Genomic DNA, 25,567 nt, shown 5'->3' with positions numbered 1-25,567 from the left:
AAGTGTTAATACTTGGAAACGTTTTCGTATTTCTTAAATTTACTGTAAAATTAAGATATTTGTATAATATTTGAGAGTTCCCCCCCTCATTTATGTTGATGCTTCTCCAAGAAAGAAATAGGTACTTAATCTCGAAGTTAAAGTCAACCTAAGGTAGAGATATATATGTGACCAATGAATGGTATAGTTAAAAAAACCTCAACATTTTCCCCCTATCATTAATAATAAGTTAGTGTTTAAAGTAAAAGTTGACTGGTAGGTGTTTGCTTGACAGTTGTTGAAACTAACAGACTTGAAAAAATCAGAATGAGTTTCCAAAATCTGGTTTAATTCTGATCTGGGGAGGGGAGGGCGTTGTGAAATACATATGCACAGGAACCTAATCAATGCTAGACAAACAACGTATTAGTTTACAATATAATAGGATAACCATAAATTTGAAGGCTCAAATTGAGTCCATTAGCGGTAAATACAGTTTTCTGTTTGGCTCAAGTGGCTACTGAATAGCAAGTGAGGCTGAGTTCCTCCAAAGCACCTAATGACCCCCCAGCCTTGGAAGGAGTTTCACCACAGTCTCCGAAGAAATCCCAGTCATGCCTTTAACTCTTTTGGCCCTTGGGAGTCATCACTGCCCAAATACAAACGCAGGCCAGGGATTTCTAGTGGCCACATGTTATTGCACAGAGAGGTCTGTTCTAAGCCAGACTCTTATGGCTAAGGTGTGAGATCAGCCCTTAAATAGTGGTCTAGCATTAACGTGGTCTATCAAAGCATGTTAAGAGAAAGCTCCTTAGTGATTATGTACCAGCTACTAGTTTTTGCACTAACAGAAAAGGCAACGTGGCAGCTTCACATTTCACATAAAAGACTAGCATTATTAACTGGGCCTGATGCTGGCTTAATTTTCACGTAAATCTAGTGATTAATTTAGACCCAGGAATAAATGATTTCATACCAGTCTTTTCTTCACATCGGTTTGTGTAGCATTTAAATTGTTATGGGTTAATGACTAGGCCATGAAGGCAAAAATGTTTAACTCTCCTTTGCCAAAACAGAAACAATCCCTGTTCTGACTCCTGTCCAGTTTCCAAAAAAACAAAACCTACATACACCTTTGTTATTGCACATCTTTCACACAGACCTGTGTATGTATAATATACATATAATCTATTATTTTAAATATGCTACACATAAAAAAAAAGACTATGGCACTTTACATGTTTAACAAAGATCATTACACCACAGATGTTTGAAAACTATACAAAAACCCTTACACAATTAATGTAACATTGTTGAATTAGCACACAGGTTTAAAAAATCCACAGAATTCAACGCAAGTATTTCTGCCTTCTTGGAGTTCATTGAGAAGCCCAGCCCATCGCAAAACTTTAAGCGCAAATGCAGGCAAAAATAAATAAGACTTTTCTGGTAGTAGTAATGGTTCAGGTGTATTAGATTTTTGGACTGAGGTGATTAGGTGACTGATATTTATTAGGAAAATGTGGGTCAATGATCAGTCCAATTGTTTAATATATTTCTAATACGTTCCTCATCTTCAGTGGTTTTTAAACAAACAGCTGTACAGTTTTGGTGTAGACTAGCATGATTTTAAGGTTTCATTTTTCCCAAAGCCTGGCTAATGGACTGACGGTTTAAAAGGCCCAGCATTAGTTCTTACTCTGTCTCTGCTACAGAAATTCCACCTCTGCTTTGCTTATTCAGTGTTTAAGTAGTTTTTAGTGGTTTGGGGTGATGTGTGTGTGTGTGTGTGTGCACGCTTTGTCATCTGTAGCAGACTAATGGAATAAAAACACTGTCAAGTGAATTTCTTGAAGTAACATTTTCACTTGTGACTACTGTTTATCAGGGTGTCCTAGAGATAGATGTCCCCACCTTTCAGGTAGTAAAGATGGTGGACATTCTCGGAAGGTCCTCAGGGCTTAGGACTTTAACCTGTCTGTAAAAAGGGAGTTAGAGAACCCATTTCCGAACACTGATTTTGTACAGTAAAAAAAACAGTAGAGCGAACCTGCTGATGAAAGGAGACCCCCCCCCCCCCCGCTGTTTTTTTTGAATGAAAATTACTGCCAGGGTTTAAAAAGTAGTTACTGTAGGCATTGGGAGTTAGTTAATTAGAGCATAAAAATACACGGCAGGGACAGGAGCCCTGTCCACTGGCTTCCAGAACCTCTTTCTGTGTGGTGTTAGAGGGCTAATGCTTCCTGCGCCTGTACAGTAAGCTGCTAGGAGGAGAACTATTTACCCCTTCTCTTTTCAAAAAAAAAGTTGTAGGACTTAAATCTTGCTTATTCTGAACTTTGGTCTAAGAATGGTGAACTGCTGAAGGCCTGGTTCTACACCACCACTCCTCTTGCCCTTAGCTCTTGCATCTGTGTGATAAGATGGTTTGTGGTATAGGCCAAAGGCCAGAAGGGAATAAAACTTGAGTTGCTCCATTCCATCTACATACAAAGCAACTTGTTTGCAGGAAGGCATGGTTTTAGACTCAGCCTGGAGATGATTCACTTCGGGCACTGTTGTAAAACCCGAATCAGGTTTCTATGCCTGGTGGCACTTAGCATATAATACCTTAACCCAAAGAAGGTGCAAGCCATTATTTGTTAAGTTTTCAAAACAAAGTAAGCTCTCAAGTGAACAGATTCAGAAGCCCAAACAGACCTATACTTTTAATTCTTCCAGAAATCTCATAGGTCCACTCCACTTGCTTATAGTGTGAAGGAGTGTTTCTGTCATCCTGTAATTCTGAAGCTTCAGGTAATACCCAGCTAGGTTCTTGCCACTGAGATCAGTCCAAAGTAAATTTGAGGCGGTTGCTAATACCATTTTTCTGAATTTTATTGGCAATTTATAGAAACTAGATTATAAGGTCCTGAATCCTTTTTAATAGTGGTGTTTCGTTCTTTTTGTAAACAGACATAGGCAGGTGGTATGGGCTTGATCTAGCTTTCATTTTTGCATTAAATTTCTACTCTGTGCTTCTCTGGGTATGAAGGCTTGCTGCAACTCACCCACTGAAGTAATTTTAATGTTCTTTCAGTTTGCTTTCAGGAACACCACTAGTAACTGGAGAAACTTAACTTCCCATGACTAGCTCCTTTTTTTTTTCCCGCAAAAAAGGTCATTCTGTTGCTGCTGGGGTTGAAAATACAGCTAACTACCACATGGTTACACATGGTTACCAAACAGTGGGAAAAGGTCTCCCCACAAGTGCTGAGATTCTGGCAAGTTCTCCCAGTGAACATCAGAGTGAGCCACAGTTGGCTTGGAGACCTCTGTTCCTGGAATGAGGAACCAGGGTGAGGTTTCCTTTGGCAGTCAAAGCTCAATCCTAACCCTAGGAGAAAAACATGGGATCTCCTTTAGAAGAGGGGACTGGGCCAATACTGGTGCTAGCCTGACTGCTGGGCAGTGGAATGAATTTGTCTTCACTAGCAGGATTTGCTACTCTTATTCCCATGATCATATAGGTCCTTATTCTTTCCTTACTCAGATTAATAAAATCTTGGAGGGGCAGTTCACTGATCCAACCTTACCCTGGAATTCAGCCTAGAGGAAGTCCCACAGTCAGATTCCACACTGACCTTCTGGCCCCTCTGGTCGTAAGAAGCAGTGTCTTACTCCCTCGAGCACATAACCTATCCCCAGTAAGTACACAGTCTTCATTTTAGTCTCAAGAACTAGGAGGGACAAAAACACCAACCCCAAAACCTCATTCCGAGGCAGTGATGCTTACAGGCACGAACCTTGTGGCAGAAATACATCTCAGAACAGCCTGCAGTCTAGCTCACAGCCTCCTGTTACCAGAAGAGCTGCTCCCGTAATGGTTTAGATCATGATCCTTCAGGAGCCTTGGCGAAGATGGAGTCAGACAGACTTGTCAACTACGTGTCAGGGTTCACACAGTAGTTTCATATTCCATCTCTGACAGTTTGAACTCTGGCCCCTGAGTGCAGTCACTTAGCTGGATGTTGCCTTGCACTGGTCCTGTTAAGGCTTGGCGCCGTGGAATGTAGGCTTTCGTAGATAAAGGCTAGTTCTTCACTTGACTCAGACGATGGAACCAGAGGGGTACTGTTTCACAAGGTCACACAGAAGAAAATGGCATTTGTGTCTCTTCCAAACTAGAGGAGGCAGATAAGGTTTTTCCCCTCCTCGATTTCTTCCTGTACCTTGTCACTGGAGGTTGCGATTTCTGCTTGTGCGGAGAAGACGGCACAGACGAAGGTGAGGACTGTGCCTCCGATGGCGGTGTAGAAGGCCCAGCCCAAGGAGCAGTCTCCGGGTTTGTAGGCCGATGCATAGTGTCCGCAGTAGCCTATGGCCTTCTGGCAGCCCCAGCCAGCGGGGTAGAGGATCAGACCCAGGATAAGGAACAAGCCTGCAAGGCAGAAGAGGAAACAGGTGAACCCCCCCTGGCTTCACACACGGCTGTCACTGCTACTCATGTCCTGCTTTGGGCTGCGCCATCTGTGTTGTAGGAGCACTGGGACTGTGTCATGCAACTCATCTGATCTGATCAAGAAAGACCATCACTTCCCTAGAGACAGATCTCGCCTCCTTTGTATATGTTGGAATGTGAATCCATTAATAATTTCTCTTCTAGAAAAGCAACATTAAACTTGTTACTATTTCTTCTCACAACTCTTATTACAGTGAGCATTTCCCTTTTGGTCTAAGGCAGAGGCTGGCCAACTAGCTCAAACGTGGACTTGGCTCTGTGAAGTTTGTTTTTAAGATTTTATTTGAGAGAGCGTGAGTGAGAGAGAGCGCAAGCTGGGGGGGGGGCGCAGAGGGAGAAGCAGGCTCCCCACTGAGCAAGGAGCCTGATGCAGGACCTGATCCCAGGACCCTAGGGTCACAACCTGAGCCATCCAGGCACCCCTGTAAATAAAAGTTTTATTGGAATGTACCCTATGCCCATTTGGCTGTAGACCATGGCTGCTTTTGTGTTGGAACAGCTGCAAGAGGATGGCTTTATTTTATGTGGCAGGAGAAAGACGGTATTCTCTGCAAAATGATACCTAATATACATCAAGATTGCTAACTTCATACCCCCAGAAGCTGTTTTTTAGGCAATTTTAACCTCAAAATTTAATCATGGTTCTAAATTCTCTTGTCCTACCTTTACTGAAGTTCTCTACACACGAAAACTTCTAAGTCATTTACAGGAACTCTCCCATAAAAAGAACAGGACTGAATTGACGGATGATCAAAGACAGTGTTTCATAGTGGTCGATGGCATCTTCTTGCCAGTGCTCCTAGAACAGTTCGGATCTGATTTTCCCTACTTTGCAAATGAATCCCATTGTTCTGCTCTGGAGGCCTTAGGGGACTTTCTAACAAGGCTGGAATACAGGGAAGTGGTTCGTGTGTTCACTGTCTGAAGAAGAGTGCTTCAAAAAAGAAGTCTTTCTAACATTGCAACCCTTTATTTCTGCATAGGTCAGAGTGCTGGGCAGGGGGCAGGGAAATGCACTCCAGGGTTAGAAGTGAAAGACACCTCACCGAGTCATTCCAGGGAGGTGCTGTTAGAAATGACTGGGAGCATGGAGCTAATTCCCCCAAGAGTAAGACTGCCAGTGGAGAATGTGTTGGTACTCTGGAATATGCAAGGGTTTAGCAAAGACTTGCTAAGTTAAGAGGTGGGCTGGTTAGTAATTAAGAGCTCTGAGGTAAGGGTACCATCAAGGTCTGAATCCAAGCTCTTGCCATTTATGAGCTGGGTGACCTTAGAGAGGTCTCTTAACTTGTCTGGTTATGATTCTTCACCTTTTGTACAACTGGCTAATCCTTACCTCAAAGTGACTGTGGATTATTGAAGTGTTTAAAAAATACTTTATACGTCCATAACAGTAACAGCTGTAACAAAACTGGAACACAGACTAGCAACTGATAATAGGTTAAAGCCTCTGGCGGACCTCTCTCATATATAAACACAAGCACAGTTTAAAGTTTACCACTTTTATGAATAAGCAAATGAGGTCCGTTTTGAGGGTATATATGTTTTGAAAGGTGTAATAATTTGGGGAGGGAGAGAACCCAAGCTACAATTTAATACCCTTGGAAGAATAATCTGTTCTCCATCTGAACATATCTTACTCTGCTGGGGAGATCTCAATCTACTGAGCTAATTCTTCTCTGTCTCTAAGGCCTATGATAAGGCCTGATTAATCCCCATCTCCGTCCCTAGGAAAGCTCCCCCGAGGTAGACAGCCGTCTGGTAGTCTCCTCCCTCAGGTCCTCAGTTACCACCGTGGAAACAGTGAGGTGGCCTCACTGGACTTCCGTAAGGATTCGGAGGCGCTCTCCGGCACGCCGCCTCTACGGCCAAGCTCTAGTGCCTCTCCCCGGCAAGGGAGCATTAGCTGCTTCTCCCTCTAAAAGTTCCAGGTGTTGGGCGCCTGGTGGCTCAGTTAAGCGTCTGCCTTCAGCTCAGGTCATGACCTCAGGGGGCTAGGGTATGTCTGCAAGCCCCACGGGATGGGATCTGTGCCGAATCCACAGGCAGCCAGCCTCCACCAACACCAAGAGTGCCTTATCCAAATTCTCAGAGGGTCAGTGTGTCAGAGGATGGAAACTGCCACTGTCTACCTTGCCCTGGCTGGTCACCTCTCCTCCCAGCACTCATCAGAGTTGTCATGAACACAACTGATGCCATGAAAATGCAGGATGTACGCCTCAATGAGAGAAAGAGAACAGGAGGCCTTCAGGTGAGCAAAAATAAAAATTTAAAAATCCCATTTTTCATCTCTCTAGTATTTAGACAAAGGCTCTCTACCGAAGAAATTCCAGTAAGTTTAACAATTCAGGTTGCCTCTCTAGTGACTGCCACAGTTAGTCCTCACAACATCCCGACTCCAGCCTGGGCCCTAATAAGCATTCCTTAGTCATAAAACACTACCTGAAAAGATTCTTTTTGCTTCTTAGTAAAAGTGAGGAAAAAAACCCATCACAGTTCCCCATCTCAGGATAAAATCCAGCTTTCTCTTTGGCCTTCAAGGCCCAATAATCTGGCTCCCTATCACGTATTCAGACTCACCTGTGCCTTTCTCACCCATGCGTACTCTACTCCAGCCTCACCAGCCAGACGGCTCTTCCTTGGGCACACGTCCCAGCCGTGCTCGGGCCTGCACACCTGCTGTTCCCCTCACCCGCAGTGCTTTCCTTCCACACAGCTTAGGCTACATGCACATGCCACCCTGTGCGTGTGGCCTTCCAGTCCACTCAAAATTCCAACCACCTACCTCCCTCCTTTCCTTGCTTTATTTCTCCTAGCAATAACGAACACAGAATAGACTTGAGTCACATGAAACTTTCACTATTTGATGATTTTTGATTATAAAAATGGACTGTCCTAGAGTTCAGCCTACTATTTTACTTCTTTTAACTGTTATCCTTTTCCACCCTAGACCTGAAACTCCATCAGGGCAGGGATTTTTGTATTATATATTTACCACTCTAAAGCCAGTACTCAAGCCAGTGCTTGGAACATAGTTAAACCCATAATAAAATTTCTCCAAACCCCGGTGCCTCCCCGTGAAAACCAGTAAAATAACTTGACAGATACCAATCAATGAGAACGAAATGTGTCAGCAAGAAAGGAAAGAGAGACTCTTAGCGGGCTGGTTTAGCCTGTCACACCGTCCTGTTCCAGGCCTCTGAATCCCAGTGTTTAGAAGCAAACTTATGCCCTGAATTCCAAACAGGATGAATGACACCAACTAATGAGACAAAATTAAAGTCTTAAATAGGCATGTAAGACAACTGGCATAAGAATATAGTCAGACATACCACGTCTGCTGCAAACTTAGCATGGTTTTTCTGGTCCTCGGTTTGGAGTATACCCACGGACTCAGCATGCTTCTGGGTTACAGCTAGAAATCAAATGGAAGGCGAAGTGTGCTCTGGATTGAATTTCACATAGAAGCCAAGCCAGAAAATGGTCTGATCTTCCTGTGTAGCTATTAAAAAAGAAGTTTCTGAAGTTAGGCCAGCCTATAGTGAGTGGTCTCTGGGGTCTTTCCACCACCTTGCCCTAATGCATTATTGTTTTGGGAGGGGGGCATATATGTGTGTTTTGTGGACATTGATAGAGTAAGTAAGTGACTAGGCCAGTAGGCCTCGGCTTTTCTGACTGGCATCTCTTCCCACGTGTCTGATTAAGCAATGGGTGGTCTAGCTGGGAGGAAGCTAAGCAGGGAGAATGATACTGGCTAGCAACCAAAGGAAACTGGCACCACCAAAGGAAAAGTAAGGGACTCCGAGCAGTGATAACTTCTGCTGTGGCTCCACTTGCTAAGATGGTACTCCAGAAGGTACCATCTGCTCATCATGGGGTCACCTGGGGATGACTCAACCTTATCTGGGAAAGAAAGAAATGAAGAACTGATGGTTAGTTACTTGGTGTACCTGCAGTGCCACCCCAGGGCTGGAGACAGAGCTCTGACGATCTCAGTGAGGCTGGCCACATGGTCCTGGTGCGCTCGTGATGAGCTGGGCACCAGCTATCACCACGCAGCGCCCACCGTGTCTCTGGGCTGTTTTAGTAACATTTTCCCCTGCCTGGATGGAGCTTTCAGACTCAACCCCAGACTCCCAGCAGTTCCATCTTGCTGCACAGCAATCTTCAGTCTCTGTGGGCAACCTAAGCATGTGGTGTGGGCTTAAACAATTAGACTTCGTGAGCTCCAAAAGGGCAGAAACTACGTCCTGTCATAGCAAGCATTTCCAGTGTCTGAAACCGAGAAGGTGCTAAAACACAATGCGATGCAGCAAGAAAAGTTTCAGTCCTCTTGCTTTGTGGTCCGCATCTACTGCCTGCCGCGATTAGGCCGACCACAAAATTGTACATCGTAGGTAATTTTCTTGCTACTACCCTGGAATGAAATGATGTTATCAAATCTAAGTTTTAAGCAAAACCCTGAGGTAGAAAGATAAACATCTCCATGATCCTGCCAAGGCCCCAATTTTATAAAGACCAGGAGTTCCTGAATACAATCATACTTTACTTGGTTTGCAGCTGACCATCTCAAGCTTCATGAGATGCCAGGAATGGGGGCAGCCCAGTGTGAACCACAGCTCTTCAGTCTGTGAAGGGAACGAGGAAGGCTCCATGGCTGTTTGACAGTGTTTTCCTGGCTGTTCAAGCATCACCTCCTTCCCTCCAGGTCAACCACACAACTGTCACTTTCACCACGGGCTGGCCAAGGGAATGGACTCAAGGTTTCTTGTCTTTTGTGGGTCACCCACCATTTGTACGGAAGAAGGCCATTTTTCCTGCCCTGAAAACGTGAGAACTAAAAGCTGGCTCTTGTTCCAAAGAAGAACAAATGGATCTTTGGACATGATGTTCCTGTTTCCTCATCAGACAGGCTTTCAGACTAAATAGCAAAGACTGACTAGACCTCAGTTTGCAAAGCACTTTTTTAAGGACATGAAGAAAAAAAGGCCAGCTGCTACTGCTCCTGTCGACCTGTGGAGAAGCTCCTGGTGAGGGACACAACACTTGGCCTCCACTGGATTATAATCGAGCAGCTCATTCTGAAGTTGTGAGATAGCCTCACCTATCTCAGTCAGTACACAGCAGACAGTTGACAGCAGGCTTAGTAGCTTTTGGTAACTCTGGGTTCCAGTTGGGTAATTTGTGAGGGGAGTCCCCTGAGTGTATGTACCACGTGTTTGTCCTGGGCACAGCGGTGAGTGGCTACGGCAGGGTTACGAGTGGGTTGATGTGGGGTTTCACAGGCTTTAAACACTTTTAGTCCAGTAATACTCAAGGAATCTGGTCACACTCCACACACCACCATTCCCTGAACAAGGGACTCTTACTCATGCTGACCCCTTGGGTACTCATCTACCTGGAAATATCCCCCCCTCACCCAAGTTTCACCTCCACGGAAACATCTGTCACCACGTGCTGCCAGAATGGTCTTCTCTGTGTGCTTCCACTACCCTGTCCCTCTTCAGCTCTTCGTCACGCTGTTTTGTAGTCTTGTTCAACAACCATTTACTGAGTTACCGAAGTGCCAGTCATTATACTCAGCCCTGAGTAGAGCAGTACCCTGGTAGGACTCTGAGCCCCTTGAGGGCAGAAAACTTGATTTATCTTAGTATACATCACAATTTTGTCTTAGCATTTACCATAAACCTGATGGGTGTGTCATAGTTAACGTCGGATAACAAAGGTCAAGAGTTCATGAAATAGCCACTGACTCATTTAGGAACCCAGCAGGAGACCCCGTGTTTGTCCCCTTCGGGTCTACCCTGTGACTCAGAGCTCTGGGATGGGGACCTAGCTTCCAGGCACCCCAGCTGAGTTCACTAAGGCAACATGCCAGGAGGCTGCCCCTGCCACCACAGCCTTGCAGCCATCTAACAGGAAGGAAGGCAAATCAGACAAAAGAGTGACTGGCGTCCAGTATCCCAGCCCCATTCTGGGACACAACTCAGAGAGCACTCCAGGCTTTTTGGGAGTGGTACTGTCAATCAGCAAGTCCAAAAAAAGTACCGACAGTACAGGATTAGAGGAAAAGTAAGACAGGACAGTCCTCCTTGCAAGTAGTTTAGACACCATCCACCAGTGTTCCAGGTGGGAAGCCATATTAGCTTTTCCTTCTCAGTGTCCTTTGCTGTCATTAACTTTCCAATATCTTAACATTGGAGTGCCCAGGGCTCAATCCTTTGTCCCGTCTGTTTCTCCTTACTGATCTCACTTGGTCCCACAGCTTTAAATACTCGAGGCTGACATCTCCCGCACTCTGATCTCCAGGTCTGTATCTCCAATTGCCTACTTGGCCTCCACTTGGATGTCTAACAAGGTACTTGAAAATTATGTCCAAATCTAATTCCTGACTGCCACTCTCCACAGTCTTGTCTTTGCCCCGTGGACTTCCTATCAACAAATGGGAGTTCAATTCTTACACCCACTCAGGCCAGAAACCTTAGAATAATTTTTGATTCCTCTGTCTCAGAGCGCACATTACTCTATGAACAAGGCCTTCATTCTAACTGTTCCCTGGGCCTGCAAAGCTCTTCCTGATTACCCATATGGCTACCTCTTTTATCTCCATCAAGTCTTTAAATCTGTTCTGACTCCTACCATGACTACCCTATTTAACATTATAACTTGTCCTCTTATCCCAGCATACCTAACCTCTCTTACCCTGGCTACACCTTTTTTTTCTTCCCCAGTACCAACCACCTTTTAATATACTAAGTAACTTAGTTTATAGTCTGTCTCCACCGTCTTCAGTGTAAACTCCATGAGAAGAAAGAACCTTGCCAGCTTATTCTTTATGGATCCCGACTGCTTAGAACAATGTAAGACATGTAATGGGTGCTCAGTAATATTTGCTGGGTGAATGAAAAGACAGGGTGCTGTGATGCAGATGTTACATTTTAAAGGAAACCACTGGAACGTACTTGCCAAGTTTTTTAAATGGTTGGAGGAAAAAGCTTCACTCGATAAAATGAATCTCGGGAGTTGGCTGGCAATTTCTGCTAACAGAACAACAGCCATACTTACTAATGAAACCCACACAAGGTCCAAACCATGGGACGTGACTGCAAGCACTGAAAACCTCCTTTCTAGCTCTAGAAAATGATGCTCTTTGGGAGAAGACAAAGAGAAAAGTATTAAGTCAATTAAATAAATTTTCAGTTATCTAGAGACCAGCCTTAGTTTAGCCTCAAAACTCTGAACTTGTTTCCAACTCTGGCTGGCTGGAGTGAGGACAGCTAAAAAGACAGACTGTAGCTGACCTGTGGGACCTTTCCAGGACACCAGCTGGGAGGGGAGCAGTGCAGGGATAAACCTGGAGAAGTCAGGAAGGTGGCAGGTGACAGCCGAGAGGTACAAGGGTAAATGAAGGAGGAGACGGACCGAGGCGGTCTGCAAAAGAGGTAAGGGTAGTAACCAGAAGCAGCAGGAGCCTGGACAATGGAAAGACACCAGAACGTGCCAGCACTGAAGGCAGAGGATGCAGAACTACTGTACGGCGCAGGAAAGGCCCCCTCCCATCAGCAGCCCTGAAGGCAGCGTCACACATGGGCATCTGGCGGGCGTGGTCTGCACTCCAGGCCAGGAATACCCGGTTAGCTATTCACCTCTAAGTCTGGGGCCATCATGTTAGTAGAACAGTTGATGTCCAGAGTGGTTGACAACAAACGCAGGGATGCTGGTTAACATTTATCTGTACATTTACTGATCTCTTCTGTCTAAATTTTAATTTCCCCCAAGTCACCTTTCATGCTGACAGCTGGAAGTCATTTTGGCAGTCCTTAATAGCTACGGGTAGGGCACCGACTGTTGTTAGGTGGGGACACTTCTCTTTCACAGGACCGCAGGCGAACATACCATGCTTTGAGGAAGGCAGACCTCACCAGACACATCCAGTTCCCACCCACTGAATTTGCCGTCCTGCTGGTCTCTTCCCAGTCACCATGCTGTGAACCTATACACTCTTCACGCGCAGGGGCTTTGTGAGACATCCTGTAGGGTCATTCTCAGTCACAACACAAGGTGAAACCAGGTTCTCTCTACTCTTACAAGGAAGAAGCAATGTCATTTTTATTTAAAATTTTTACCTATGAAATCCTAAGGAGCAAGTACAGGGCTAACCATCTGGAAAACTATACAGAACAGTGATAGTAAAAAATAGAAGTCTTAACTGTGACATAATACGCTTTTGTCCCATAAAAGAACAGCACTTGTTTGAGCTCAGATGGATGCGCCTTCAACTGTGAACTTGTAAGAGCGGTAAGAAGTGTGTTGTTTGTTCCCTATTGCTCGGCTTCTACGTCTCCGTCCCTATCCCAAGTCTACACCGCGTGCCTAAGCCACAGTCCTCTACGCAGGCTGTGCTGTTGGCCAACTTCACATGTCATTTCTGATTCTTGCTTTCTTTCTAGTCTTGACATCTTCACAAGAACCTTTTGGGAAGGTCTTCTAGGGCAAAAATGCTAGATTGCAAGTAAAGATGAAATGGAGCTAAAGCTACACACATCTTCCCCCGATTTTATACATTCACGACTAGTACTTCAAAGGTGGAAGTTTATACAGATGATTAGAACTTTTTAAGGTTAGAATAACTTAGAATAACAATGGCAACCACTGCCGCTTACTGAGCACTACAATGTGCCAGGCACTGGGGAAGCACTTGGAATTGAGTTCATTCAGTCCTTTTCACCATCATATGAGGTTGGTACTATTAACATTATCACCGGACAGATGAGGAAACTGAAGCCTGTGGGGATGCGGTAGGGCCCCACAGCTAACGAGTGCTGGAGTCGGGACTCAAATCTAGGCGGTCTGGCCCCAGACTCCACTCGGGAGCCACTGTGCTCGACTGCTGCCGCTTCATGCAAACCAGAGCTTCTAAGACAAAAGCATCTGTCCGGCCCAAGAGGGGAGATGGGGATGGACTCAAAGCTGGCTTACTTATTCCTACAAGAGGTGAGAGAGCCGATGAGGAGGAGCACTCATCAAGTGAGAAAACCACAGGAGTGCTGCAGGGGGAGGGCAAGAGGGAGGGAAGGCCGCACCAAAATAAAGGGTCACCTATTGTTCATTTAGGCTGGTTTGCTAACGCCACAGCAAGACAGCCACAAATAAAGAAGTTCTATCCACACCTTCTCTTTCATTACACTCTGTCACCATCCTCCTCACTGCAATATAGATGCCACTGTGGCATGGCTGCCCCTGGCTAAAGAAACTTCTAGAAAGAAAACCTAGTAAACAGGTCAGAACCATTTCAGGTTTGCTATGATGTCCTCTTCTGCAGGATGTGCAAAACCCGTGTGAGCGGAAGACTGCAAGCAAACCTGAAACCTATCGGACTAGAGGGAAGAAACGTAAGCCATATGATCCACACACATTTTCGTCTTTGCTCTGAGATTCTGTATGACTGGGAATTGTCTAAAATTGCACACCCACCTAAAACAATAATGCCGTCCACAAGCAAACGTATCCTGTGTTCTTCGCAGGACAGCTGATGAGACAAAACACAGCACTGACGGCATTCCCAGACAGGCCCCAAATTACACCCACCTCCAGCAGGTCAGGCCACTGCAACCATCTCACCCCCTTCAAGTGGCTTTTCTTAATTCGTAGAACACAGCTGCTGATCTTTGTCTCTCCTGCTCTCCTCCTAATCCTGCATCCTTGTGCCATTACCTGTGCACCCTAGGTGTAAGTCATCACGTGTTTGCAAGAGATCTGCTTGTCTCACTGCATGCCGGGATGTCACCCTCAGTCTGCGGCACCTGGCTGGCATGACATCTTGCTCAGGACAACTGCAGACACCAAGATGGGGGCTCTCAGGGCCCTTCCCCCCACCCAAGGAGAGTCCCGGGCTCACGCCTGCCAAGTTGCAACGCCGGCTAGCAATGGTATTCCAGTCTGCCTGACTTCTCATATGCCAGGCAGGCCACTATCCTCAGTACGAAAATGTCAAGTTCGCCATTCAGAGTCAGGGGTACTTGGATAGTATTTATAAATAGAAGTAATAAAGTATTAGTTGTAACATGAATCAAGGATTTCTGCCCAAGAACTGCCACCTTTGGTTAATCTGTACCTTTGACATCAACTTGCCCGTTAATTTATTCAAAAGCCCAAATTAGTGCTTGCCAGTTCGGAAATGATTCTTATTAGTTCTTTGGGTAGTGGCTCCATTAATCTATTTATACCCTGAGAGGGCAGAGGTCATGTCAGGATTGAGGCTTAGCAGCACCGGTAAAGAGTTTCCTCTTCTCCAGATACCTAGAAATTTATAGCTGTGCTAGTACAGATCATTGTAACATAGATCATGTTTTTATCAATGAACATACATTTACTGAGGACTTCTGTATGTAGCAGGGCCCATTCTGAACAGCAGAGATAGAAATGTGAAAAAGACACAATTTGTACCTTGCTTACATTCTAGAACAGTGGTTCCCACACTTCTAGACCTCACACACTAGTACGATAGCCAGAAAAATTACTGGAAGGTCAGTATTTTTATTTTGCTGATATAAGGACACTGAAAACCATCACCTCCTTTCCTCATCCTTTCATAAAAGGATATTTTAACACAAAAGCAGTGAAGGATGTAATCTGTTCTTCAAACGGAATACACTCAGCTCAATGAAATCTCACTGCATTGTCCCTGTCTCTCTCCTTTTTGCTGTGGACGGCTGGTCCACCTCAGCAGAGTGGACCAGAATTCATTCAGTAACTGCTGGCAAGAGGCCCCTCTGAGGAGTTGGGGGAAGGAGGGCAGAGGTTGCCTGTATCAGGCTGGGGACACCTTTCCTAAGAAGCAAGTAAAAGACTGAAGAGTAAGAAGGCTCTTTTGAATAATGTCTCTTTGGAATCCAGAATCTAAACTTGCTCTCGCTGCACCTCATTTTAAAATTCTGTTTATGGGGGCGCCTGGGTGGCACAGCGGTTAAGCGTCTGCCTTCGGCTCAGGGCGTGATCCCGGCATTATGGGATCGAGCCCCACATCAGGCTCTTCTGCTATGAGCCTGCTTCTTCCTCTCCCACTCCCCCTGCTTGTGTTCCCTCTCTCACTGGCTGTCTCTCTCTCTGTCAAATAAATAAATAAAATCTAAAAAAAAAAAAAAAAAAAAAAAAAAAAATAAATAAATAAATAAATAAATAAAATTCTGTTTATGGACAAGCCAGACTGGGCCCAACTCTGACATTTAATAACTCTGCTTTGATAGGCAGATCAGGAACTGGAGGTCAAAGGGTTCACTGGTAATCAAAAGGGTTTTTGGCTGATACCAGTGTCTTTGCTGAGCAGATTATATCCACGCATCATCTTCGTACATGATTAATAACAGAGGTTTTTAACCAACAAGATTTTCTGAAGGGAAGGAGAAAAAAAGTGAAGGATCGGGTGTCAATTTTTTAAAGAAGTTTGTATTAATGCTCACACCATGTCCCCAGAAGAATCTAGTATGGTACTGGTTTCCTACTAAAAACACACAGGGAATTATAATTGGCAAGAAAAATACTTTTCCAGGGTCGGGGGTGGATAGCGGATGACAGAGCGACAGAAAGAGAAATCTTCGGAAGATAATCAGAGCACAGTTGTCATAAAAAGACTTTACAACCAAGGCCCCCAGAGGAAGTTTCTGTTAGAAATACTCAGAATTAGTGGCCATCAATTAAGAATTGTCTGATGCCCTTAAAATATACAGAGAAACAATCTATAAGAAAGCTGCAGTTTCTCCCCTGCTGGAGCCTCCTGAAGTCTTTCTCAGCAAGATTCATGTTTATATGCAAATTCACTGGCAGTTTCTAAAGCCTTAACTCTTAACAGTTAAAAATGCATCCTAACAAACTAATTTAGCCAGATTATCCCTTCCTGTGAATTAGTGATACAGTTTTCTTCTCATTCCAAGTGAGAAGCTATTTTTTTTTTGAGAAGCTATTTTTTTTTTTAAGATTTTATTTATTTATTCGACAGAGATAGAGACAGCCAGCGAGAGAGGGAACACAAGCAGGGGGAGTGGGAGAGGAAGAAGCAGACTCATAGCGGAGGAGCCTGATGTGGGGCTCGATCCCATAACGCCGGGATCACGCCCTGAGCCAAAGGCAGACGCTTAACCGCTGTGCCACCCAGGCGCCCCTGAGAAGCTATTTTTTAAACTACATGCAACTGGGAAAAAAATATGAAATATTTTCTTGATAAATTATTCATCCAACATGAAAGATTAAGAGCGAGCTTCTGCTGACTGTAACCAAACTACACTGATCATTCAAAATAAACTTCCAAAATAAATAAAATGCAGTGTACAGCAGAGTAAAAGACAAGTGAAAAAAATTAATTTTTGAGCTAGCAATTTTTAGGACAGTAAGTAAATTTCTTGCCTGCTGAAGTCTTAGGGTCTAGATAATGTTAAGTAACTCGTCCACTGCGGCAGGCGTCTTTTCAACACAGGATCCTGACGTTGGCCTCAAAATTCCCAACACACAGCAACTGTGCATTCGGTTTGAAATTTTTAATGCTGGCTTTGTATTCTCAGTGTTTATTTTAGGTTTCACTAGGACTAGGATCTATCTTTTAAAAAAGAGAGTGATTCTTGGGGGCGCCTGGGTGGCTCAGTTGGTTAAGTGTCTGACTCTTGATTTCGGCTTAGGTGGTGATGCCAGGGTCCTGGGATGGAGCCCCGCACTGGGCTCCCTGCTCAGTGGGGAGTCTGCTTCTCCCTCTCCCTCTGCCCAGCCCCCTGCTTGTGCGTGTGTGCTAGCTAATAAATAAAAAATCTTTTTAAAAAAATAAAAGAGGAAAAAAGAGAGAGAGTCCTGGACATTTACTAAAGCCCGCATACAGTCACTGAACTCGTAAGTCTGGCTGCTGTGCTGCGGCACAGCTCTGCACAGGCTGCAGGCTACTTTTCAGGTGGCGTCACGGCTTAGAGCACTAGCCATGCGGTACGCGCTTGAAAGCGAGTGCCCGACTGCTCTGTAAGTATGCAGAGCCATACTTAAGTGATTATTTGTTCGTGGAATTTGAACATACATCATCCATGGCTCCATGATCATTTACATCTATAATTAAGTGGTTACCATGGCAAACCGCTTTCTACATTTTATTTGCATATCAACTGCTATATCGGATTTTAAGAGAATTTGCAATTTTCTTCTAGACCTTCCAACTGAGTCTTTAAAAACAGATCCCATTCCCTGGATTTACTCAAATTAATGCTTGGTCCACCTGCTTTTAGGGAGTAGTTTTTTTAATCTAATGATATGGTTGAGTTCTCTGTTCCGTTCATATACAGTGATTTATATGTATTTTTTTTGCCTCTCTAGGGTACAGTTTATGAAACAATGGCTCTCTAATACGGCTGGGGAGCAGAAACCCAAGAAACTGGAGACCTGAGTCTACAGGTCTTTGCACTTAGTAGGCATCCCATAAAAGCTCCTTGACCTGATGTTTAATTCTCGCCTGCTGTTCCACATGCCCGCAGTCTTCAGATTTTACCAGGGGGTTACTAGACGTTGATGCATTAGCAGATGTGTTGTAATCGATGGTATTTTTAAATTGATTCAGACATAGAACCGTTAGACCTGACTTCTGGGGGAGGCATTCTCTGTCTGCAGAGCCAGAAATAAAGATCCTCCCTTTGACGCCGGAAACTTCCAGTGCTTTGTTCTAAGAAGGAAAAGCATGGATGCTTCCTCTATTTTCCTCACGCTTTTTCTCTGAGGGGATTTTGAAGTTGGGCAATCAAGGTCACACAACCTTCTTGGAGAAAGCCAGTTAAGTTTTTCAGGTGTAAAACTATGGGACAAGGTCTCAGAGAGTTAGGATTCTCTTCTTCTCTCCCTCTGCTTTCTAAGCCCTTGTTCTTATTTTTCTCCTCGCCAGTGGCTATCTTCCTGGCCCAGAAGTGAATGCATAGAGCAAGAGATAAGTCAAAATATATGCTGAGACCAGGTTGAGTCGTGGTTATCTTTTTGATGCTAAGGTTACCGTTCAGCCTGTGAAAAACAGCAATGGCAACACCCAGTCCTAGATAGCGATCATGGTCTATTTCATATGCCTGTCCATACTCCCACACACACTCTGACTACGACAAGCAATTCTACAAGCAGCAAAGGCAAAACCCTCCACTTGTCTCCTCTCTCAGATTCTTTAATTCCTTGCCCTTTTTTGCATATTGTCCTCCTTCATCCTCAATCATTGCTCACTTCCCAGAAGGCTGAGCCTGCCCGCAGCAGTCGCTGAGCCATGACAGTGGAGAGCGATTCCCATGAGCACGCCCTCTCGCCCAGACCAGCGAAGGCAGAGTTCAGCCCCACAGCAATCTATCTGGTCAGACTGGTGGAGCAGCTTGTTGAGGCAATCCTGTTGGACTGAAACAGATATAGACAGAGGGCTACGGGGAGTAGAGAGCGTGAGAGCCAACCAGACACAAAGAAGCAAACGAGCATCTGCGCGAAGACTGAAAGACAGCAGGCAGCCAGGCCCAGCAGCTCATGTGCTGGTTCAACCCTCACGGCAACCCCAGTGGAATAGTCCAAGCCAAAACAAGTGAGCCAAATCCTGAGCTCATTCTAATGGCTTCTGTCCCAAACCTGAGTCACTGGGGATTCCATGGACTTCTAAGAGAGCCCTACATGCATTTCTAAAAACAAACTGCTTGATGCTGTCATGGAAAACCTGGATCTTTGCGTTCTTCGGTTTCATTATGGATTACATCCAGGTCACAACCTAAGGAAGACAGCTGGCAGCGACAACCCTGCTGGCCGGTTACCCAGTTTTTGTAATGAATCCCACAGGGCTCCAGACTGATGTGTGTTTCTGGCTCTGCCAAGTTCTGGACAAGTCCTCACCTCGTGAAGACCGATCAGCCTGTGATTTAGTCTGTGAAGGGAGCCTGAAAAGCCACCTGCAGTCAAGGATCCACTGCGAGAAGCTGCCTGCAGCAAGGAAAGGAGGCAGGGACTGTGTGTGTCAGGGGGACGAGCAGGCAAAGGAAGAAGTCCTTGGTTTTCCTGTCAACTCAACTGCTGTCTTCTGCTTTTCAAAATAATGCCCCAAGGATACCCACAGTCACCCCAAAGCCACAGGAATGCTCTACGCTTTTCAGCCCCAACACAGGCAGGCTATGAAGGGGCCAGGAACGGCCCTATACAACACACTGATGTTTGATTTTCAACAGAACAAGGTAAGTTCTAAAGGCTAGAAGAGAAACCACTATTCCTTAAAATGCAGCAATTCTAGGAAACATAAAAAAAAATACTAAGTCCTGCCAAGAAAGCAGAAAAACTTTACTGACGATATAGCTACCACTTATTATTTACTACATGCCAAGTACTGTGTTTAAGTCTTTCTTCTCATATATGATCTAATTCAATCCACAAAACAACCCTAAGGTGTTATACCTAATTATACCCATTTTACAAGTGAGAAAAGACGTTCAGAGAAGTGAGGTAAATTACTAGCCATTTCACAGCCACTGTAAGGTGAGGTCAGGACTGATCCAGAGGCAGGTGAGGCCTGACCTCTAATTGCAGCCAAGAGTGAAGTACTGAACTCCAAAGGCATGTGTGCTAAGTATGCAGGAAATGTCAGATGGGTGCCCACCAATAGGCTAGACCTTGAGGGCAAATCCTGTATCTGGGTTAACTTAATAGTCAATAGTTGTATCTTACTGTTATTTTTAAGTAACCTAGATTTTGAGAGTTCCACTGAGGTAGCAAATTCTTTCACATCCACTTCAAAAACCAAAATACCCAGATTTTGATAATTTATGTTACACTTTCTATAGACAGCGAGGGTACACAAACCTAAGGCCTATTTATTCTTTAAAATTAGTTGCAGTAAGGAGTACGCTTACAGTATCGCGTAATTTTTCTTCCAGTTGTATTTTACAAAAATGTTATTTTTGCCAAAACGAAAGTTTTAAGAGCAAACACAGACTGAGTGTATTTCCAAAGAATGCCTTTGTTGTACTGGCAACAGCTTCTTTCTCACCATTTGTTCCGACGTCACATAGACCCAGGCCTGAGAAGGGGGGCTGGGGGGAGGGAAGACTGATGCTCGCAGCTGCACCGAGTCCTTGGCTGAGGCTGAGGCTGGGGCTGCCCAGATGCTATTACATATTGGCCGACAGGAGAGAAAGCAAGTCAGCTGTTTCAGACACTGCTGGGGCAACTTTCTCAGCCATAGATTTAAGGACCATGGCTGCCATTTATACTGGTTTGAACTACCCAGTGTAGACCTCCATTAGGAGAGAAAGAGCCCACCAAGCATCCCTTATAAATGTGCCCCCCTCCCCCAAACCATGTAGGAGTCACCTGCCTAGCGTGTAGTTGATGTCACCCATGACTTCTGCTCAAGAGAGAAAGGCTGGGAGGAGAGAAGAAACTACTACTTCCTGTACTTCAGTTCTCAGCCTCAGACCGGTGGGCTCTAGAAAGACGGTCTGACTATACAGGAGTTTTTGCCACCAATTCAAAAGTTTAAGTGATTTCAGACCTTCTGGGATGCTGTATGTATTCACGGGGAACATAAGTGAGAGGGGTGGGGAGAAAGTTCTCTTAGAAAATCTAGACTCTGGGAATGAACAGGTGACCAACAGACTAACACCTCAGGTATGCTACTATTGCCTTCTTTTCAACCCTTATTCCCAGAGGCCTGATACAGACAGAGAGGGAGAGAGGGAGAGGCAAGTCAGGAATAATTTACTAACGTGTATGTGTAATTCCTATGACATATACTGATCTTTGTGCCAAAATGAACACTCTTGTCATTTATGTGAAACAGCAAACAAGAGCACCAAAAGATTTGTTGGACTAATCCTCATTCTTAGAGACTGAGTTCACCAGACTAACACCTTATTAAAAACTACATGGGGGCACCTGGGTGGCTCAGCTGGTTAAGTGTCCGACTCTTGATTTCGGCTCTGGTCATGATCTCAGGGTCGTGGGATTGAGCCCCACATCGGGCTACGTGCCGGGAATGGAGCCTGTTTGGGATTCTCTCTCCCCCTCTCCCTCTGAGCCCCCCCGCCAACCTGCATGTAAACAGTCTGTAAGACTGAAAGGGTATCTGTAAGCTGCTTCTGAATGACTGTAAAAGACAGCTCAGGGTGTTATGGCCCAAGATGACCCATTCGTACTATAGATGGCTAGATGTGCTAGAAGGCCCTCGGTTTCTCCGGATGAAAAGCATTCTTAGGGATGAGAAACCAGGAGTTCTGCCTGCATACCAGCACTTTGACAATTCATTGTAAAGGCATGAATCACCAAGGATGAGGAAATACACATAGTAAGGAAAAATTACACAGAAATCCACTTCTCTGGTCAACCAGGGCTCTTCAACAGGATTAATAAACTGTGCGTGCTGCCTTCTCTTCATCCACCCATTTATTCTGGCTTTTCAAAAGCCTTTGGTAATACTTCTCAGCAGAAGTTTTAAGATACACACAGCATATACGCACGTACCCCTGAGGCACTGTGTGTCTCAGGGCAGTAAAGTAGGGGTATATCTCTGACAAGAAAAAGATGAATCTTATTTAATGTATCTGGGAGGTAAAATGCCAAGCTGAAGGAGATGAACTTCAGATTTCAGAAGGGAGTCAAAAAGGGGATAATGAGCTTCACGAAATTAAAAATCTAAGGTAAGGTCAGATTTTCCAATCTCCCCTCTTTTCAGATGAGGAATGCCAAGGTCCAGAGAAATGGCACATTTATCTCAAGCAAAACTGAAAATTAGAATCCTGGCCTCCCAAAGTCTGTGAGTGCCTAGGAGCGCCCGAGTCCTTCATGGTCTGGCTAGTCCTCTCAGAGAGATGGGGGCCCCAGAGGTATATCCCCCATGCAAACACATCAGGACTGTGCGGCAGACCCTCTCTCATTTCTCTAGGCCCCTTATCCACCAACCACCACACACATGTATACGGGGGCTCCCGTAAGATTGGACGGACAGAAAACATTATCTTATCAGCTGTTTGGAAAATAACTGGTGTTTCATCTGCTGATTTGGAGACCAACCCTGCTGAGCTCAGGCAGACTAGAGTTAATTCATTTGGGGTCTGTTTCCTTATAGACCTGGACACCAGGCTCAGTGCTTATCTTCACTGTTGAAGAGTCCCACGCACAAAGCTTTAGGATTTGCTGAGGGATGAGTCACCCGTGCCCTTCAGTTAGGGTTGTGGGTGGATTACCATTCTCCTGTTAGAGTTCAGATTAACAAACACTTTGGTTCTAATTGTTTAAAAAGTGATCCCCCCCCCCCGAAAAATCAAAGCAGGAGTCTATTCCTTAGTTCCTTGAGGATGTCTTCAAACTGCAGCATGGGTGTCTACGTGTGTGTACTTCTGCCATCCAGAACAAAGCCCTTGAGCCTGGACAGACCGAGTGATACCCTGTTGGTTCAGGGTCCACCTTTCAAACTATATGGGAAAGGCTATGAAAGTGCTGGTGCGCGTGGAAGTTCTCCTGCAGCTCACTGCCTCCCCTCTGGGATCACTCCAAAGGGCGCATACTCTTCTTTCCAGCAATTTCTAACAAGCTCATTAGTGATAAATTGCCTGCAAGTGGAACAGTTAGTTTGTATTTTCTGATCTGAATGCACAGAACATTCTCAGACTCCAGGAGACAGACAATTTAAACCAGAACATTATTAACACAGAGCAGCTGATACTAATTCCTTCCCAGCCTGCTTCTTCCCCTCCCAAAGCAGAAATCCTCCTGCGGTTGGGGACAGGGCTGAGTGGGCAGCAGGACCACACTCACTGCCCTGGACTGAAGGCCCCCCCACTCGCATGCCTGCCTTCCCAGCACAGGGTGCCTGCTGCAAGTGAGACTCTCTCACCGAATTCCCTCAACGGGATGCACTGACCTGGAAAGCGTGCTTTTAATTTAGTGGGAAAAACAAAAAAGTAGGAGTAGTTACTCTAACAAAACCCAACAACTTAGAACCCAAGCAAATGAGCAACAAAGAGGAACATGAGAGAAGAAGAAGAGGGGACAGCATAAGGGAGAAAGGGAGCGATGAGGGCAGCACACTTATGCTGCCTGGAACAGTCTTTCCAAAGCCCATCTGACCAGAGAGGAGACGGTCTTCCAACTGGCAGGGAACGAATAAGGCAGGGAGCGCGCTGCACACGCAGTGCAAGGGCCCCGGCCCTCTCCCGCACACTTACCTGCGATTCCTTGCAGCAGCCCGCAGACGTTGAAAATACTTTTCTTCATGATGCTCTGCACACACATGGTGAAGACGGACACCAAGGCCACGGTGCAGAGAATGAAGATGCCCACGGCTAGGAAGATAGCGGTGGCCTGCCAGAAGCCGCTGGCGATCTCGCCGAAGTTCTCGGCGTACGGCCCGCACAGCGTCTCCCGCTGCACGTGCTGCACGCCGGGGTTGCGGATGCAGCGGGCGTAGATGCCCAAGGTCGGGTGGTAGGGCTCGGGCGAGCCTCCGCTCCGGTCGTCGGGCTCGGCGCCGCTGCGACTCTTGGCTTTGCCGATGAGCCAGTCGGCGCTCATGAAGGCAATGAGCTCCGCGAAAGCCACCACAATACTCAGGAGGGTCCAGAGCATCGAGCGACAGGTGACAATAACATGACACATATTGATGTTCCAGGCGGCGAGGTCAGGAGTCCAGGGGGTGAATGAGAAAAGCCAGCGGGCGCGGAAGGAGGCTCAGGCGGCCTCAGCCAGCGGTCGCTGCTCCGGGCGCTCGCTCCCGCAGCCTCGGGCTCCTTCTGGCCGGCGTCTGGCCGCGCGGTCGCGGGCCGTCATGCTGCCATGTCAGAGCTCGGAGCGGCCTCACCTACGGAAGGGAAGGGAGGAGGGCGGTGAGCGGCGGCCAGGCTCCGCCCCCAGCGCGCGGTCGCCAAACCCAAGTGTGCGGGCGCCTCCCCGCGCGCCGGCCTTCCCCGCCCGCCCCGCCACCGCCCCCGCTGCCGCTGCTCGAGCGACCGAGCCCCGCCGGACCCGCCGGAGCAGCGACCGTCCCGGACGGCACACCGCGCGCAGTCACCGGTTTTCTTTGTTTCGACTTCCCCTGTCCCCGCTCTCACACTGTCTGTGCGGTGGTTCCCTTATCTCCGGGCGCACAACGGCCGCAGGGCCAGTTTCTGCACCCACCCGGGCGCGCCCTTTGGCACAGGAGCTCCCGCCAGGGCCGGGCCCCCTTGGGATGTGGTTCCTGCTCCATCACCTCTTCCTAGAAAATGTCAACAGCACGGAGATCCAAAGAGATCTGGATAGGACTCGAGGCAATGAACCCTGCCGACAGACTGGCTATGTTTTTATAAAGCTCACAGGGACACTCTTGGTACTAGATGAACGAAGTTGGGGAAAACTCGCACCAGAAGCTTTTGCTTAGAGATAGAGCGCAGCAACACCCACTTTTATTGCCTGGGAATCAAATCAGCAGCAGAGACCTAAGAGTGAGGGTTTGCTTCATAGGTAAATGAAAACACAAAAGGAAACAACACTATGAAAAATAACACACTCCTCCCCAAACTTATTTTTATCCATTTCTCACAGGGTGATTTCTGGACAAAAAACTACACTAATTAAAACTCAAAGAAAAAAGAAGAAAACCTTGAAGAGTTCATGACTTACTCACTTGGGGGAAATCATTCAAAAAAGAGGCATTAATGACCACTGACTAAGTATCATTACCACTGAGTAGACTTGTTGACAACAGCACTTGCCTAGGAAGAATGCGTTCCTTGAACTGTCCCAACTCAGCCCATGGGCCTCTGCCCGAGCTTCCATTCACTCCAGGTCTGCAACTCAACATGCCCATTGTTCCTGGTCTCACAAGGGCTCATTCTGTTCCCAGGGACAAATGGCTTCATTACCAGAGGGCTTTGCTCTAAGAGCTCAAACCTTTAGAGGAGTCTGAACCCTGAACAGGGGTACCATGCTCCTCGGCAGCCCCATTTGCTGCCCCTTTTCCAAGGTCAGGAAGAATCACACAGTTCATATCTGACATGTGGGCACAAGGCTGTGCTGTGAATGATTAGACATTATTAACTGAGGTCATGTCAACCTCACGAGAACCACAAAGAGCCCCCTGGCATG

General features: G+C 46.0%; 1 protein-coding gene across 3 annotated transcripts in view; it reads right to left on the bottom strand.

Moving 5' to 3' along the window:
* Positions 1-307: 307 nt before the first annotated feature.
* LHFPL2 (LHFPL tetraspan subfamily member 2) overlaps positions 308-25,567 on the bottom strand; it is a 150,566-nt gene continuing 125,306 nt past the window's right edge. For 2 of the 3 annotated variants that reach the window (XM_087862046.1, XM_087862045.1), the window contains exons 4-5: positions 23,671-24,302; positions 308-4,399 (exon numbers count right to left, since the gene is read on the bottom strand). In XM_087862046.1, coding sequence (XP_087718172.1) covers positions 4,143-4,399; positions 23,671-24,100 — 687 coding nt within the window. In that variant the 5' untranslated portion in view covers positions 24,101-24,302 and the 3' untranslated portion in view covers positions 308-4,142. Of the gene's footprint in view, positions 4,400-23,670; positions 24,303-24,552; positions 24,913-25,567 lie in introns of those variants that run through there. The other variant, XM_045796413.2, reaches the window with a different exon arrangement.

This window comes from Ursus americanus, chromosome 5, assembly GCF_024610735.1.
Source record: "Ursus americanus isolate L20-20 chromosome 5, mUrsAme1.1.p, whole genome shotgun sequence".
NCBI classification, from domain to species: domain Eukaryota; kingdom Metazoa; phylum Chordata; class Mammalia; order Carnivora; family Ursidae; genus Ursus; species Ursus americanus.
The sequence above is the reverse complement of the archived record's forward strand: the minus strand, read 5'-3'. Positions and strand labels throughout refer to the sequence as shown.